This window comes from Oncorhynchus tshawytscha, linkage group LG04 (assembly GCF_018296145.1).
Source record: "Oncorhynchus tshawytscha isolate Ot180627B linkage group LG04, Otsh_v2.0, whole genome shotgun sequence".
Lineage (NCBI taxonomy): Eukaryota > Metazoa > Chordata > Actinopteri > Salmoniformes > Salmonidae > Oncorhynchus > Oncorhynchus tshawytscha.
In genome coordinates, this window is record NC_056432.1 from 902,103 (window position 1) to 921,338 (window position 19,236).

Consider the following 19,236-nt stretch of genomic DNA (forward strand, 5'->3'; position numbering starts at 1 on the left):
TGATACTGGAGGGGTAGAGGAGTCAAGTCACTGATTCTGGAGGGGTAGAGGAGTCAAGTCAATATGATACTGGAGGGGTAGAGGAGTCAAGTCACTATGATACCTGAGGGGTAGAGGGGTCAAGTCACTATGATACTGGAGGGGCAGAGGAGTCAAGACACTATGATACTGGAGGTGTAGAGGGGTCAAGTCACTGGTACTGGAGGGGTAGAGGGGTCATGTCAATATGATACTGGAGGGGCAGAGGAGTCAAGTCAATATGATACTGGAGGGGTAGAGGGGTCAAGTCACTATGATACTGGAGGGGAGAGGAGTCAATTCACTATGATACTGGAGGGGCAGAGGAGTCAATTCACTATGATACTGGAGGGGAGAGGGGTCAAGTCACTGATACTGGAGGGGTAGAGGGGTCATGTCAATATGATACTGGAGGGGCAGAGGAGTCATGTCAATATGATACTGGAGGGGTAGAGGAGTCAAGTCACTATGATACCTGAGGGGTAGAGGGGTCAAGTCACTATGATACTGGAGGGTAGAGGAGTCAAGTCACTATGATACCTGAGGGGTAGAGGGGTCAAGTCACTATGATACTGGAGGGGCAGAGGAGTCAAGACACTATGATACTGGAGGTGTAGAGGGGTCAAGTCACTGGTACTGGAGGGGTAGAGGGGTCATGTCAATATGATACTGGAGGGGCAGAGGAGTCAAGTCAATATGATACTGGAGGGGTAGAGGGGTCAAGTCACTATGATACTGGAGGGGAGAGGAGTCAATTCACTATGATACTGGAGGGGCAGAGGAGTCAATTCACTATGATACTGGAGGGGAGAGGGGTCAAGTCACTATGATACCTGAGGGGTAGAGGGGTCAAGTCACTATGATACTGGAGGGGGAGAGGAGTCAAGTCACTATGATACTGGAGGGGTAGAGGGGTCAAGTCACTAATACTGGAGGGGTAGAGGGGTCATGTCAATATGATACTGGAGGGGCAGAGGAGTCAAGTCAATATGATACTGGAGGGGCAGAGGAGTCAAGTCACTATGATACCTGAGGGGTAGAGGGTCAAGTCACTATGATACTGGAGGGGAGAGGAGTCAAGTCACTATGATACTGGAGGGGTAGAGGGGTCAAGTCACTGATACTGGAGGGTAGAGGGGTCATGTCAATATGATACTGGAGGGGTAGAGGGGTCAAGTGAGATACTGGAGGGGTAGAGGGGTCAAGTCTGATACTGGAGGGGTAGAGGAGTCAAGTCACTATGATACCTGAGGGTAGAGGGGTCAAGTCACTATGATACTGGAGGGGCAGAGGAGTCAAGACACTATGATACTGGAGGTGTAGAGGGGTTAAGTCACTGGTACTGGAGGGGTAGAGGGGTCATGTCAATATGATACTGGAGGGGCAGAGGAGTCAAGTCAATATGATACTGGAGGGTAGAGGGGTCAAGTCACTATGATACTGGAGGGGAGAGGAGTCAATTCACTATGATACTGGAGGGGCAGAGGAGTCAATTCACTATGATACTGGAGGGGAGAGGGGTCAAGTCACTATGATACCTGAGGGGTAGAGGGGTCAAGTCACTATGATACTGGAGGGGGAGAGGAGTCAAGTCACTATGATACTGGAGGGGTAGAGGGGTCAAGTCACTGATACTGGAGGGGTAGAGGGGTCATGTCAATATGATACTGGAGGGGCAGAGGAGTCAAGTCAATATGATACTGGAGGGGCAGAGGAGTCATGTCAATATGATACTGGAGGGTAGAGGAGTCATGTCAATATGATACTGGAGGGGCAGAGGAGTCAAGTCAATATGATACTGGAGGGGCAGAGGAGTCATGTCAATATGATACTGGAGGGTAGAGGAGTCAAGTCACTATGATACCTGAGGGGTAGAGGGGTCAAGTCACTATGATACTGGAGGGGAGAGGAGTCAAGTCACTATGATACTGGAGGGGTAGAGGGGTCAAGTCACTGATACTGGAGGGGTAGAGGGGTCATGTCAATATGATACTGGAGGGGTAGAGGGGTCAAGTGAGATACTGGAGGGGTAGAGGGGTCAAGTCTGATACTGGAGGGGTAGAGGAGTCAAGTCACTATGATACTGGAGGGGCAGAAGAGTCAAGTCACAATGATACTAGAGGGGCAGAGGAGTCCAGTCACTACGATACTGGAGGGGTAGAGGAGTCAAGTCACTATGATACTGGAGGGGCAGAGGAGTCAAGTCACTGATACTGGAGGGGTAGAGGGGTCAAGTCACTGATACTGGAGGGGTAGAGGGGTCATGTCAATATGATACTGGAGGGGTAGAGGGGTCAAGTGAGATACTGGAGGGGTAGAGGGGTCAAGTCTGATACTGGAGGGGTAGAGGAGTCAAGTCACTATGATACCTGAGGGGTAGAGGGGTCAAGTCACTATGATACTGGAGGGGCAGAGGAGTCAAGACACTATGATACTGGAGGTGTAGAGGGGTTAAGTCACTGGTACTGGAGGGGTAGAGGGGTCATGTCAATATGATACTGGAGGGGCAGAGGAGTCAAGTCAATATGATACTGGAGGGGTAGAGGGGTCAAGTCACTATGATACTGGAGGGGAGAGGAGTCAATTCACTATGATACTGGAGGGGCAGAGGAGTCAATTCACTATGATACTGGAGGGGGAGAGGGGTCAAGTCACTATGATACCTGAGGGGTAGAGGGGTCAAGTCACTATGATACTGGAGGGGGAGAGGAGTCAAGTCACTATGATACTGGAGGGGTAGAGGGGTCAAGTCACTGATACTGGAGGGGTAGAGGGGTCATGTCAATATGTTACTGGAGGGGCAGAGGAGTCAAGTCAATATGATACTGGAGGGGCAGAGGAGTCATGTCAATATGATACTGGAGGGGTAGAGGAGTCATGTCAATATGATACTGGAGGGGCAGAGGAGTCAAGTCAATATGATACTGGAGGGGCAGAGGAGTCATGTCAATATGATACTGGAGGGGTAGAGGAGTCAAGTCACTATGATACCTGAGGGTAGAGGGGTCAAGTCACTATGATACTGGGGGAGAGGAGTCAAGTCACTATGATACTGGAGGGGTAGAGGGGTCAAGTCACTGATACTGGAGGGGTAGAGGGGTCATGTCAATATGATACTGGAGGGTAGAGGGGTCAAGTGAGATACTGGAGGGGTAGAGGGGTCAAGTCTGATACTGGAGGGGTAGAGGAGTCAAGTCACTATGATACTGGAGGGGCAGAAGAGTCAAGTCACAATGATACTAGAGGGGCAGAGGAGTCCAGTCACTACGATACTGGAGGGGTAGAGGAGTCAAGGTCACTGATACTGGAGGGGCAGAGGAGTCAAGTCACTGATACTGGAGGGGCAGAAGAGTCAAGTCACAATGATACTAGAGGGGCAGAGGAGTCCAGTCACTACGATACTGGAGGGGCAGAGGAGTCAATTCACTATGATACTGGAGGGGAGAGGGGTCAAGTCACTGATACTGGAGGGGTAGAGGGTCATGTCAATATGATACTGGAGGGGCAGAGGAGTCATGTCAATATGATACTGGAGGGGTAGAGGAGTCAAGTCACTATGATACCTGAGGGGTAGAGGGGTCAAGTCACTATGATACTGGAGGGGTAGAGGAGTCAAGTCACTATGATACCTGAGGGGTAGAGGGGTCAAGTCACTATGATACTGGAGGGGCAGAGGAGTCAAGACACTATGATACTGGAGGTGTAGAGGGTCAAGTCACTGGTACTGGAGGGTAGAGGGGTCATGTCAATATGATACTGGAGGGGCAGAGGAGTCAAGTCAATATGATACTGGAGGGGTAGAGGGTCAAGTCACTATGATACTGGAGGGGAGAGGAGTCAATTCACTATGATACTGGAGGGGCAGAGGAGTCAATTCACTATGATACTGGAGGGGAGAGGGGTCAAGTCACTATGATACCTGAGGGGTAGAGGGGTCAAGTCACTATGATACTGGAGGGGAGAGGAGTCAAGTCACTATGATACTGGAGGGGTAGAGGGGTCATGTCAATATGATACTGGAGGGGCAGAGGAGTCAAGTCAATATGATACTGGAGGGCAGAGGAGTCATGTCAATATGATACTGGAGGGTAGAGGAGTCAAGTCACTATGATACCTGAGGGGTAGAGGGTCAAGTCACTATGATACTGGAGGGGGAGAGGAGTCAAGTCACTATGATACTGGAGGGTAGAGGGGTCAAGTCACTGATACTGGAGGGGTAGAGGGTCATGTCAATATGATACTGGAGGGGTAGAGGGGTCAAGTGAGATACTGGAGGGGTAGAGGGGTCAAGTGAGATACTGGAGGGGTAGAGGAGTCAAGTCACTATGATACTGGAGGGGCAGAAGAGTCAAGTCACTGATACTGGAGGGGCAGAAGAGTCAAGTCACAATGATACTAGAGGGGCAGAGGAGTCCAGTCACTACGATACTGGGGGGTAGAGGAGTCAAGGTCACTGATACTGGAGGGGCAGAGGAGTCAAGTCACTGATACTGGAGGGGCAGAAGAGTCAAGTCACAATGATACTAGAGGGGCAGAGGAGTCCAGTCACTACGATACTGGAGGGGTAGTGGAGTCAAGTCACTGATACTGGAGGGGCAGAGGAGTCCAGTCACTGGTGACTATGACAAACACAGTGTGTTTCTAGGCCTACCTGGGACTTCTGCGCTAGCTGCTGGTTGAGGACCTGAGGTCTTCTAGCTGTTGTCGTAGCTCAACCAGAGCATCCTGTTTCTCACACATATCCGTCTCTAACATCTTCATAGACAGCTCCATCTCCTGCTTCATACCAATCTGAACCTCCAACTCCTTCTCTACATCCTAGAGACGGAGACAGTGAGAGCGAGAGAGACAGACACACGAGAGAGAGAGACAAAAGAGACACGAGAGAGACATACACACACACGAGAGAGAGACAAAGAGACACGAGAGAGACATACACACACACGAGAGAGAGAGTCAGAGAGAGAGACACACGAGAGAGATTAATACAGGATGGAGGGGGAGGGGTTAATACAGGATGATGGATGGATGGATGGATGGATGGATGGATGGAGGGGTTAATACAGGATGGATGGAGGGATGGGTTAATACAGGATGGATGGAGGGATGGGTTAATACAGGATGGATGGATGGATGGGTTAATACAGGATGGATGGGTTAATACAGGATGGATGGGTTAATACAGGATGGATGGAGGGATGGGTTAATACAGGATGGATGGAGGGATGGGTTAATACAGGATGGATGGATGGATGGGTTAATACAGGATGGATGGGTTAATACAGGATGGATGGAGGGGTGGGTTAATACAGGATGGATGGAGGGATGGGTTAATACAGGATGGATGGATGGATGGGTTAATACAGGATGGATGGGTTAATACAGGATGGATGGAGGGGTGGGTTAATACAGGATGGATGGGTTAATACAGGATGGATGGAGGGGTGGGTTAATACAGGAGGGGTGGGTTAAAACAGGATGGATGGGAGGGAGGGGTTAAAACAGGATGGATGGAGGGGTGGGTTAACACAGGATGGATGGGAGGGAGGGGTGGGTTAATACAGGATGGAGGGATGGATGGGTTAATACAGGATGGATGGATGGATGGGTTAATACAGGGTGGATGGATGGAGGGTGGGTTAATACAGGATGGAGGGATGGATGGAGGGGAGGGGTTAATACAGGATGGATGGATGCAGGGGTTAATACAGGATGGATGGATGTATGGAGGGAGGAGTTAATACAGGATGGATGGATGCAGGGGTTAATACAGGATGGATGGATGTATGGAGGAGGGGTTAATACAGGATGGATGGATGGATGGAGGGAGGGGCTAATACAAGATGGAGGGAGGGGTTAATACAGGATGGATGGAGGGGTTAATACAGGAGGATGGGAGGGAGGGGTTAATACAGGATGGATGGACGGATGGAGGGAGGGGTTAATACAGGATGGAGGGAGGGGTTAATACAGGATGGATGGATGGATGGAGGGAGGGGTTAATACAAGATGGAGGGAGGGGTTAATACAGGATGGATGGAGGGGTTAATACAGGAGGATGGGAGGGAGGGGTTAATACAGGATGGATGGACGGATGGAGGGAGGGGTTAATACAGGATGGAGGGAGGGGTTAATACAGGATGGATGGAGGGGTTAATACAGGATGGATGGAGGTTAATACAGGATGGAGGGAGGGGTTAATACAGGATGGATGGAGGGAGGGGTTAATACAGGATGGAGGGAGGGGTTAATACAGGATGGATGGGAGGGAGGGGTTAATACAGGATGGATGGATGGATGGATGGAGGAGGGGTTAATACAGGATGGAGGGAGGGGTTAATACAGGATGGATGGAGGGAGGGGTTAATACAGGATGGAGGGAGGGGTTAATACAGGATGGAGGGAGGGGTTAATACAGGATGGAGGGAGGGGTTAATACAGGATGGATGGAGGGGTTAATACAGGATGGAGGGAGGGGTTAATACAGGATGGAGGGAGGGGTTAATACAGGATGGATGGAGGGAGGGGTTAATACAGGATGGAGGGAGGGGTTAATACAGGATGGATGGGAGGGAGGGGTTAATACAGGATGGATGGATGGATGGATGGAGGGAGGGGTTAATACAGGATGGAGGGAGGGGTTAATACAGGATGGATGGGAGGGAGGGAGGGGGTTAATACAGGATGGATGGATGGATGGAGGGGTTAATACAGGATGGAGGGAGGGGTTAAAACAGGAGGATGGGAGGGAGGGGTGGGTTAATACAGGATGGATGGATTGAGGGGTTAATACCGGATGGATGGATGGAGGGGTGGGTTAATACCGGATGGATGGATGGAGGGGTGGGTTAATACAGGATGGATGGATGGAGGGGTTAATACAGGATGGATGGATGGATGGAGGGAGGGGTTAATACAGGATGGATGGAGGGAGAGGTGGGTTAATACAGGATGGATGGATGGAGGGGTTATAATACAGGATGGAGGGATGGAGGGAGGGGTTAATACAGGATGGATGGAGGGATGGAGGGATGGGTTAATACAGGATGGGTTATTAATATAGGATGGAAGGATGGAGGGATGGATGGGTTAATACAGGATGGAGGGATGGATGGGTTAATACAGGATAGATGGAGGGATGGATGGGTTAATACAGGATGGATGGATGGAGGGATGGATGGGTTAATACAGGATGGAAGGATGGAGGGATGGATGGGTTAATACAGGATGGAGGGATGGATGGGTTAATACAGGATGGGTTATTAATATAGGATGGAAGGATGGAGGGTGGATGGGTTAATACAGGATGGAGGGATGGATGGGTTAATACAGGATGGATGGAGGGATGGATGGGTTATTAATATAGGATGGAAGGATGGAGGGATGGATGGGTTAATACAGGATGGAAGGATGGATGGGTTAATACAGGATGGAGGGAAGGAGGGATGGATGGGTTAATACAGGATGGAGGGATGGATGGATTAATACAGGATGGGTTATTAATATAGGATGGAAGGATGGATGGGTTAATACAGGATGGAAGGATGGAGGGATGGATGGGTTAATACAGGATGGATGGAGGGAGGGGTTAATACAGGAGGGTGGGAGGGGTTAATACAGGAGGGAGGGAGGGTTTAATACAGGATGGATGGATGGATGGAGGGGTTAATACGGGAGGGTGGATGGATGGAGGGATGGGTTAATACAGGAGGGTGGGAGGGGTTAATACAGGATGGATGGATGGATGGATGGATGGAGGGGTGGGTTAATACAGGATGGATGGAGGGATGGGTTAATACAGGATGGAAGGATGGAGGGATGGATGGATGGGTTAATACAGGATGGATGGATGGAGGGATGGATGGGTTAATACAGGATGGATGGATGAAGGGATGGATGGGTTAATACAGGATGGAGGGAGGGATGGAGGAGTGGGTTAACAGGACAGGATGGATGGATGGAGGGATGGATTAATACAGGATGGATGGATGGGTTAATACAGGATGGATGGAGGGATGGGTTAATACAGGATGGATGGATGGAGGGATGGATGGGATATTACAGGATGGATGGATGGATGGGTTAATACAGGATGGATGGATGGATGGGTTAATACAGGATGGATGGAGGGATGGAAGGATGAAGGGGTTAATACAGGATGGATGGATGGAGGTTAATACAGGATGGATGGATGGAGGGATGGGTTAATACAGGATGGATGGATGGATGGTTAATACAGGATGGATGGATGGGTTAATACAGGATGGATGGATGAGGGATGGGTTAATACAGGATGGAGGGAGAGATGGGTTAATACAGGATGGATGGATGGATGGAGGGAGGGAGGGGTGGGTTAATACAGGATGGATGGATGGATGGAGGGATGGGTTAATATAGGATGGATGAGGGAGGGGTGGGTTAATACAGGATGGATGGAGGGGTGGGTTAATACAGGATGGATGGATGGATGGAGGGGGAGGGGTTAATACAGGATGGATGGAGGGAGGGGTGGGTTAATACAGGATGGAGGGATGGGTTAATACAGGATGGATGGATGGATGGATGGATGGGGAGGGGTTAATACAGGATGGATGGATGGAGGGGTTAATACAGGATGGATGGATGGATGGAGGGAGAGATGGGTTAATACAGGATGGATGGATGGATGGAGGGAGAGATGGCTTAATACAGGATGGATGGATGGATGGAGGGAGGGGTGGGTTAATACAGGATGGATGGATGGATGGAGGGAGGGGATAATACAGGATGGAGTGATGGGTTAATACAGGATGGAGGGAGGGGGTTAATACAGGATGGATGGATGGATGGATGGATAGAGGGAGGGGATAATACAGGATGGATGGATGGGTTAATACAGGATGGAGGGGTGGGTTAATACAGGATGGATGGATGGGATATTACAGGATGGATGGATGGGTTAATACAGGATGGATGGATGGAGGGATGGATGGGATAATACAGGAGGGTGGATGGATGGAGGGGTGGGTTAATACAGGATGGATGGAGGGGTTAATACAGGATGGAGGGAGGGAGAGATGGGTTAATACAGGATGGAGGGGTGGGTTAATACAGGATGGATGGATGGAGGGAGGGTGGGTTAATACAGGATGGATGGAGGGGTGGGTTAATACAGGATGGAGGGAGGGGTTAATACAGGATGGATGGATGGATGGATGGATGGGTTAATACAGGATGGATGGATGGATGGATGGATGGATGGAGGGATGGATGGAGGGGTGGGTTAATACAGGATGGAGAGAGGGGTTAATGCAGGATGGATGGAGGGATGGATGGAGGGGTGGGTTAATACAGGAGGGTGGGAGGGTTTAATACAGGATGGATGGATGGATGGAGGGATGGATGGAGGGGTGGGTTAATACAGGATGGATAGATGGAGGGGTGGGTTAATACATGATGGATGGATGGAGGGATGGGTGGGTTAATACATGATGGATGGATGGAGGGATGGGTGGGTTAATACATGATGGATGGATGGAGGTGGGTTAATACAGGATGGATGGATGGATGGGTTAATACAGGATGGATGGGTTAATACAGGATGGATGGGTTAATACAGGATGGATGGATGGATGGATGGATGGTTAATACAGGATGGATGGATGGGTTAATACAGGATGGATGGATGAGGGATGGGTTAATACAGGATGGAGGGAGAGATGGGTTAATACAGGATGGATGGATGGATGGAGGGATGGGTTAATACAGGATGGATGAGGGAGGGGTGGGTTAATACAGGATAGATGGATGGATGGAGGGGTGGGTTAATACAGGATGGATGGATGGATGGAGGGGGGAGGGGTTAATACAGGATGGATGGAGGGAGGGGTGGGTTAATACAGGATGGAGGGATGGGTTAATACAGGATGGATGGATGGGTTAATACAGGATGGATGGGTGGGTTAATACAGGATGGAGGGAGGGGTTAATACAGGATGGATGGATGGGTTAATACAGGATGGATGGGTGGGTTAATACAGGATGGAGGAGGGGTTAATACAGGATGGATGGAGGGATGGATGGATGGATGGGTTAATACAGGATGGATGGAGGGATGGATGGGGGGGGTTAATACAGGAGGGATGGATGGATTAATACAGGATGGATGGAGGGATGGGTTAATACAGGATGGATGGAGGGATGGAAGGATGAAGGGGTTAATACAGGATGGATGGATGGATGGGTTAATACAGGATGGATGGGTGGATGGGTTAATACAGGATGGATGGAGGGATGGAAGGATGAAGGGGTTAATACAGGATGGATGGATGGATGGGTTAATACAGGATGGATGGATGGATGGATGGAGGGATGGGTTAATACAGGATGGATGGATGGGTTAATACAGGATGGATGGATGGGTTAATGCAGGATGGATGGATGGATGGGTTAATACAGGATGGATGGAGGGATGGAAGGATGAAGGGGTTAATACAGGATGGATGGATGGAGGGGTTAATACAGGATGGATGGATGGAGGGATGGGTTAATACAGGATATGATATTTCTCAGCGATTAGGGAGAGAGACAAACTGACCAATCGTAGCTGTGTTTCCTCCTTGAGCTGTTTGCGTGCCTCCCCAGCACCTGACCGTCTGCCAAGCTGTCCCCTGCCCGCGATGCCTGGGAAAGTCGTCCTAATTACTTCATCCTACATATCAGGCCTCGTCCACACTTGACATTTACATGCGATTTCTGCGATCAGTATACGAAGATGGCATGGAAAAGACAGGTCGCGTTGCGGTCTGATTGTGTTCAGAAGGTGGTCAGGGACACATTGGATTTCTCCTCAGTATGGATCAATCAGGCTACCAGATACACATACAGTGGGTGATGTCATCAGCACTCTGCCCTCAAGTCTCCAGAAAACGTGTGTTTTGGGAGCGAGAGGCACCTTTTATGTTCCTCACACGCTAGGAACGTCACATTGGAGGAAATACGTTCCTAGCGTGTGAGGAAAGTGTTTGTTGGCCTGAAATGCTAGTCATCTAGCATTCTGCTAACCTCCTTAGCATTGCTTGCTAGCTAGTTACTAAGGCTGGGCAATATGGTCAAAATATCACATCACTCTATTTTTGGATAATAAAAGTTGTGCATGTGCTTTATGAGTAGTAGGTGACCGTTGGGTGGTTTCTTTCTCCATTCTGATTGTTTTATACTGTTCAATTTAACTTCTAATTTCCTGATTTTTCATCAATTTCTGCATTTGAGATCATTTCCACATATGGCTGCACGATGTGAGGCGGCAGGTAGCCTAGTGGTTAGAGCTTTGGGGCAGTAACCAGCAGGTAGCCTAGTGGTTAGAGTGTTGGGCCAGTAACCAGCAGGTAGCCTAGTGGTTAGAGTGTTGGGCCAGTAATCAGCAGGTAGCCTAGTGGTTAGAGCGTTGGGTCAGTAACCAGCAGGTAGCCTAGTGGTTAGAGTGTTGGGCCAGTAACCAGCAGGTAGCCTAGTGGTTAGAGTGTTGGGCCAGTAACCAGCAGGTAGCCTAGTGGTTAGAGCGTTGGGTCAGTAACCAGCAGGTAGACTAGTGGTTAGAGTGTTGGGCCAGTAACCAGCAGGTAGCCTAGTGGTTAGAGTGTTGGGCCAGTAACCAGCAGGTAGCCTAGTGGTTAGAGTGTTGGGCCAGTAACCAGCAGGTAGCCTAGTGGTTAGAGTGTTGGGCCAGTAACCAGCAGGTAGCCTAGTGGTTAGAGTGTTGGGCCAGTAACCAGCAGGTAGCCTAGTGGTTAGAGTGTTGGGCCAGTAACCAGCAGGTAGCCTAGTGGTTAGAGTGTTGGGCCAGTAACCAGCAGGTAGCCTAGTGGTTAGAGTGTTGGGCCAGTAACCAGCAGGTAGCCTAGTGGTTAGAGTGTTGGGCCAGTAACCAGCAGGTAGCCTAGTGGTTAGAGTGTTGGGCCAGTAACCAGCAGGTAGCCTAGTGGTTAGAGTGTTGGGCCAGTAACCAGCAGGTAGCCTAGTGGTTAGAGTGTTGGGCCAGTAACCAGCAGGTAGCCTAGTGGTTAGAGCATTGGCCCAGTAACTGAAAGGTTGCTGGATCGAATCCCAGAGCTGACAAGGTACAATATGTCGTTCTGCCCCTGAATAAGGCAGTTAACCCACTGTTCCTAGGCCGTTGTTGTAAATAAGAATTTGTTCTTAACTGACTTGCCTAGTTCAATAATGGTTAAATACTTCAAAATGAACAGTGGTTGTCCGTTTTACCTTGCGACTGGACTGGTTGGAGCTCTCCTCCTTGACTCGTTCTACATCCTCTTGTAGGGTGATGATCCTGTTGTTGGCTACTGCAAGCTGGACACACCAGGTTTGAGTGTATTTGACCTTTATTTATACAGGTTTGTCTCATTGAGATAAAAATCTATTTTGCAAGAGAACCCTGTAAAATGTTCCACACCAGTGGAGAAATATCAGATTTACTTTCAGACAACCAAGGCTATTGATTACTGCATTGTTGGGTTTAGAGCTTGAAAGAATGGCATTTCACTTGACATTAAGACAACGTTCTGTTGACCTCAACACAACCTCTACACAACCCAGTTGTAGACTGCATGTTAAATCAAACTGTGGTCAAATAAAAAAATAAGCCAACCTCTTCAGTGAGCTTGGTGTTGGACTTCTCCATAGCGTCTACTTTGGCCTGCAGGTTGTTGACTGAAGCACTCAGGTGTCTGTTGAGCTCCTCAACATAGTTCTTCTGGTCCAGGATGGCTGTGATCTGGCCATCCCTGGTGGGGGGGGGGAAGAATTGAGAAATACTTGGAAGCAAAAGCCAGCTCATCTCACACTAGGGCTGGGAGGGCGCGGCACTAGGGCTGGGAGGGCGCGGCACTAGGGCTGGGAGGGCGCGGCACTAGGGCTGGGAGGGCGCGGCACTAGGGCTGGGAGGGCGCGGCACTAGGGCTGGGAGGGCGCGGCACTAGGGCTGGGAGGGCGCGGCACTAGGGCTGGGAGGCGGCACTAGGGCTGGGAGGGCGCGGCACTAGGGCTGGGAGGGCGCGGCACTAGGGCTGGGAGGGCGCGGCACTAGGGCTGGGAGGGCGCGGCACTAGGGCTGGGAGGGCGCGGCACTAGGGCTGAGAGGGCGCGGCACTAGGGCTGGGAGGGCGCGGCACTAGGGCTGGGGGGGCGCGGCACTAGGGCTGGGGGGCGCGGCACTAGGGCTGGGAGGGCGCGGCACTAGGGCTGGGAGGGCGCGGCACTAGGGCTGGGAGGGCTAGGGCGGCACTAGGGCTGGGAGGGCGCGGCACTAGGGCTGGGCGCGGGAGGGCTGGGCGGCACTAGGGCTGGGAGGGCGCGGCACTAGGGCTGGGAGGGCGCGGCACTAGGGCTGGGAGCACTAGGGCTGGGAGGGCGCGGCACTAGGGCTGGGAGGGCGCGGCACTAGGGCTGGGAGGGCGCGGCACTAGGGCTGGGAGGGCGCGGCACTAGGGCTGGGAGGGCAGGGCTGGGAGGGCGCGGCACTAGGGCTGGGAGGGCGCGGCACTAGGGCTGGGAGGGCGCGGCACTAGGGCTGGGAGGGCGCGGCACTAGGGCTGGGAGGGCGCGGCACTAGGGCTGGGAGGGCGCGGCACTAGGGCTGGGAGGCGCGGCACTAGGGCTGGGAGGGCGCGGCACTAGGGCTGGGAGGGCGCGGCACTAGGGCTGGGAGGGCGCGGCACTAGGGCTGGGAGGGCGCGGCACTAGGGCTGGGAGGGCGCGGCACTAGGGCTGGGAGGGCGCGGCACTAGGGCTGGGAGGGCGCGGCACTAGGGCTGGGAGGGCACAACACTAGGGCTGGGAGGGCACAACACTAGGGCTGGGAGGGCACAACACTAGCATCGAATAGTCCCCGCGATATGCAACTGTTCAGGAAGTCAGGAACCAAAACACGCAGTCAGTCAGGAAAGCAAAGGCCAGCTTTTCAAGCAGAAATGTGCATCCTGTAGCTCGAACTCCAAAAAGTTTTGGGACACTGTAAAGTCCATGGAGAACAAGAGCACCTCCTCCCAGCTGCCCACTGCACTGAGGCTAGGTAACACCGTCACCACCGATAAATCCGTGATAATCGAAAACTTCAACAAGCATTTCTCAACGGCTGGCCATGCCTTCCTCCTGGCTACTCCAACCTCGAACCAACAGCTCCGCCCCCCGCAGCTACTCGCCCACGCCTCCCCAGCTTCTCCTTTACCCAAATCCAGATAGCAGATGTTCTGAAAGAGCTGCAAAACCTGGACACGTACAAATCAGCTGGGCTTGACAATCTGGACCCTTTATTTCTGAAACTGTCCGCAGCCATTGTCGCAACCCCTATTATCAGCCTGTTCAACATCTCCTTTGTATCATCTGAGATCCCCAAGGATTGAAAGCTGCGCGGTCATCCCCCTCTTCAAAGGGGGAGAGACCCTGGACCCAAAATTGTTACAGACCTATATCCATCCTGCCCTGCCTATCTAAGGTCTTCGAAAGCCAAGTTAACAAACAGATCACTGACCATCTCGAATCCCATCATACCTTCTCCGCTGTGCAATCCGTTTCCGAGCCGGTCACGGGTGCACCTCAGCCACGCTCAAGGTACTAAACGATATCATAACCGCCATCGATAAAAGACAGCACTGTGCAGCCGTCTTCATCGACCTGGCCAAGGCTTTCGACTCTGTCAATCACCATATTCTTATCGGCAGACTCAGTAGCCTCGGTTTTTCTAATGACTGCCTTGCCTGGTTCACCAACTACTTTGCAGACAGAGTTCAGTGTGTCAAATCGGAGGGCATGTTGTCCTGTCCTCTGGCAGTCTCTATGGGGGTACCACAGGGTTCAGTTCTCGGTCCGACTCTTTTCTCTGTATATATATCAATGATGTTGCTCTTGCGCGGGCGATTCCCTGATCCACCTCTACGCAGACGACACCATTCTGTATACTTCTGGCCCTTCCTTGGACACTGTGCTATCTAACCTCCAAATGAGCTTCAATGCCATACAACACTCCTTCCGTGGCCTCCAACTACTCTTAAACGCTAGCAAAACCAAATGCATCCTTTTCAACCGTTCGCTGCCTGCACCCGCACGCCCGACTAGCATCACCACACTGGATGGTTCCGACCTAGAATATGTGGACATCTATAAGTACCTAGGTGTCTGGCTAGACTGCAAACTCTCCTTCCAGACTCATATCAAATATCTCCAATCCAAAATCAAATCTAGAGTCGGCTTTCTATTTCGCAACAAAGCCTCCTTCACTCACACCGCAAAATTTACCCCAGTAAAACTGACTATCCTACCGATCCTCGACTTCGGCGATGTCATCTACAAAATAGCTTCCAATACTCGACTCAGCAAACTGGATGCAGTTTATCACAGTGCCATCCGTTTGGTTACTAAAGCACCTTATACCACCCACACCTGCGACCTGTATGCTCTAGTCGGCTGGCCCTCGCTACATATTCGTCGCCAGACCCACTGGCTCCAGGTCATCTACAAGTCTATGCTAGGTAAAGCTCCGCCTTATCTCAGTTCACTGGTCACGATGGCAACACCCAACCGTAGCACGCGCTCCAGCAGGTGTATCTCACTGATCATCCCTAAAGCCAAAACCTCATTTGGCCGTCTTTCCTTCCAGTTCTCTGCTGCCTGCGACTGGAAAGAATTGCAAAAAGGGGCTAGTAAGGGGCGGGTGAGGTGAGGGGCTAGCGGTGAGGGGCGGGATGAGGTGAGGGGCTAGCGGTATTAAGGTGAGGGGCTAGCGTTATTAAGGTGAGGGGCGAGCTTTGTTAATGTGAGGGGCTAGCGGTAATTAAGGTGAGGGGGGGTTAAGGTAGCGTTGTTAAGGTGAGGGGCTAGCGTTATTAAGGTGAGGGGCTAGCGTTGTTAATGTGAGGGGCTAGCGGTAATTAAGGTGAGGGGTTAGCGTTGTTAAGGTGAGGGGCTAGCGATGTTAAGGTGAGGGGCTAGCGTTGTTAAGGTGAGGGGCTAGCGGTATTAAGGTGAGGGGCTAGCGTTATTAAGGTGAGGGGCTAGCGGTATTAAGGGGAGGGGCTAGCGTTGTTAAGGGAAGGGGAAAGCATTGTTAAGGGGAGGGGCTATCATTGTTAAAGGGAGGGGCTAGCATTGTCAAGGGGAGGGGCTATCATTGTTAAGGGGAGGGGAATGCGTTGTTAAGGGGAGGGGCTATCATTGTTAAGGGGAGGGGAATGCGTTGTTAAGGGGAGGGGCTAGCATTGTCCAGGGAGGGGCTATCATTGTTAAGGGGAGTGGCTATCATTGTTAAGGGGAGTGGCTATCATTGTTAAGGGGAGGGGCTAGCATTGTCAAGGGGAGGGGCTATCATTGTTAAGGGGAGTGGCTATCATTGTTAATGGGAGGGGCTAGCGGTATTAAAAGAGGAACGCACCCTTCTGCCGTCTTGCTGCTTTGACCATCCTTAAGATACATGGAGAAATCTATCACCCCGACCTGCACAGGAAATACAACAGACTTACTTGTATGACCACATAACAGAATAACAGCTGCTACACTGATGGGCCACTGTAAATGCGTACTGGGGGCCACAGTAAATGCGTACTGGGGGCCACTGTAAATGCGTACTGGGGGCCACTGTAAATGCGTACTGGGGCCACTGTAAATGCGTACTGGGGGCCAATGTAAATGCGTACTGGGGGCCACTGTAAATGCGTACTGGGGGCCACTGTAAATGCGCACTGGGGCCACTGTAAATGCATACTGGGGGCCACTGTAAATGCATACTGGGGCCACTGTAAATGCATACTGCGGGGCCACTGTAAAATGGGGGCCACTGTAAATGCACTGCGGGGCCACTGTAAATGCATACTGGGGGCCACTGTAAATGCATACTGGGGCCACTGTAAATGCATACTGGGGGCCACTGTAAATGCATACTGGGGGCCACTGTAAATGCATACTGGGGGCCACTGTAAATGCATACTGGGGGCCACTGTAAATGCATACTGGGGGCCACTGTAAATGCATACTGGGGGCCACTGTAAATGCATACTGGGGGCCACTGTAAATGCATACTGGGGGCCACTGTAAATGCATACTGGGGGCCACTGTAAATGCATACTGCGGGGCCACTGTAAATGCATACTGCGGGGCCACTGTAAATGCATACTGGGGGCCACTGTAAATGCATACTGCGGGGCCACTGTAAATGCATACTGGGGGCCACTGTAAATGCATACTGGGGGCCACTGTAAATGCATACTGGGGGGGGCTGGGGGCCACTGTAAATGCATACTGGGGGTCACTGTAAATGCATACTGGGGGCCACTGTAAATGCATACTGGGGGTCACTGTAAATGCATACTGGGGGCCACTGTAAATGTGTACTGGGGACCACTGTAAATGTGTACTGGGGACCACTGTAAATGTGTACTGGGGGCCACTGTAAATGTGTACTGGGGGCCACATATATATTCTATGGTACTAACCTGTGAGTCGAGGTCTTCTCCCTTCATACAGAGATTAGCATCGATGACGTTCAACCCAACCAGCAGTCCGGCGATCACGGCTCCTTCCTCCTCCATCATGAGAGCGTTGGACTCGTAGAACTCACTGAGCAGGTCCTTTCTGTTGATGATGGTCTTCATGTAATCTGACAGCTTCTTCTGCATCAGGGCCAATCGCAGCCAGGCCCGCCCTCTTCCTAATGGGGTTCTGGTGACGGACGGGGAGTTACACCAATCACATAACTCAACTGGTCAACAGGGGATTAGGCCAATTATGTATCAACTACACAATGTGTGACATGTTTACACCAATCAGATACCAAGTGAACCGTGTGCGAGTGTCTACCATCGTAATCGAACCACACAGTGTTACTCCATCTAATACTGGGGGGGCTTACACCAATGGAACCTTAATTTAACCAAACAAGTCAGTTACCAACAGATTCCTATTTAAAATGACGGCCTACCCCGAACGACGCTGGGCCAATTGTGCGCCGTCCTATGGGACTCCCAATCACGGATGTGATATGACTTCCATAATAAAGGAATCACTGGAGTAAATGAGGGAGACGGAGTATATTGAAAGCAGGTGCTTCCACACAGGTGTGGTTCGTGAGTTAATTAAGAATTTAAAACATCCCATCATGCTTTGGGAGGGTCCCTGTATAAAAATGCCCAGCTGCCCATTATGTTGGCAACCATGGATAGAAGAGATCTCAGTGACTTTCAAAGATGGATCTCAAAGGAGTATAGAGGGTTTCAAAACCCGTAGCCTACAATTTCTGCACCCCAGAAATCAACATAACAAAATCCCCATCAAAATCAGTAGGTTCAAGCTAGAGAAATATTATTTTGCCTGGACTGTCTCTCAAGCCTATGCATCCACCGATATCGCCCTTCAGCATCTGCTGTGGAAGGTAGCAGAGCTACAGCTCTGTTTGTCAGACCAGGAGACATCCTGAAAATCAGTCTTCTCCCAAAAATGCATTTCAACAGGCCTATTATGACCACTCTTGAAAGATGAGACTATCCCCCCCCAATGTGGGGACAGGACATTTTGCCTGTCCCCACATGGAAAAAAAAAAGCAATTTCAGGCTTAGGGGTTAGGTTTAGAATGAGGGTAAGGTAAAATAGGATTTTTAAATGGGAATCAATTGTTTAGTCCCCACAAGGACAGTAAAACAACACGTGGGTCACTAGATGTCAACCCTGTAAAATAACACTAGAGACAGCATCTTCCACCACCATCAACACGTGTGTCACTAGATGTCAACCCTGTAAAATAACACCAGAGACAGCATCTTCCACCACCATCAACAAAACAAAGGAGGGAATTTCTCATGTAGGAATGGTGTTGTTAGGCACAGCGTTAGACGGGAAGAGGACATTAGGCACAGCGTTAGACGGGAAGAGGACATTAGGCACAGCGTTAGTCAGACGGGAAGAGGACATTAGGCACAGCGTTAGTCAGACGGGAAGAGGACATTAGGCACAGCGTTAGTCAGACGGGAAGAGGACATTAGGCACAGCGTTAGTCAGACGGGAAGAGGACATTAGGCACAGCGTTAGTCAGACGGGAAGAGGACATTAGGCACAGCGTTCAGACGGGAAGAGGACATTAGGCACAGCGTTCAGACGGGAAGAGGACATTAGGCACAGCGTTAGTCAGACGGGAAGAGGACATTAGGCACAGCGTTAGTCAGACGGGAAGAGGACATTAGGCACAGCGTTAGTCAG

At 50.9% G+C, this 19,236-nt stretch overlaps 1 protein-coding gene across 1 annotated transcript in view; it reads right to left on the bottom strand.

The window, feature by feature from the left end:
* Positions 1 to 19,236, bottom strand: part of LOC112215174 (protein RUFY3-like) — a 51,051-nt gene that overhangs the window by 18,946 nt on the left and 12,869 nt on the right. Inside the window, 8 exon segments of the mRNA XM_042320207.1 lie at positions 4,670 to 4,701; positions 4,704 to 4,836; positions 10,595 to 10,641; positions 10,644 to 10,680; positions 12,262 to 12,348; positions 12,647 to 12,782; positions 16,424 to 16,485; positions 17,481 to 17,706. Of these exon segments, the coding sequence (XP_042176141.1) occupies positions 4,670 to 4,701; positions 4,704 to 4,836; positions 10,595 to 10,641; positions 10,644 to 10,680; positions 12,262 to 12,348; positions 12,647 to 12,782; positions 16,424 to 16,485; positions 17,481 to 17,706 (760 nt within the window).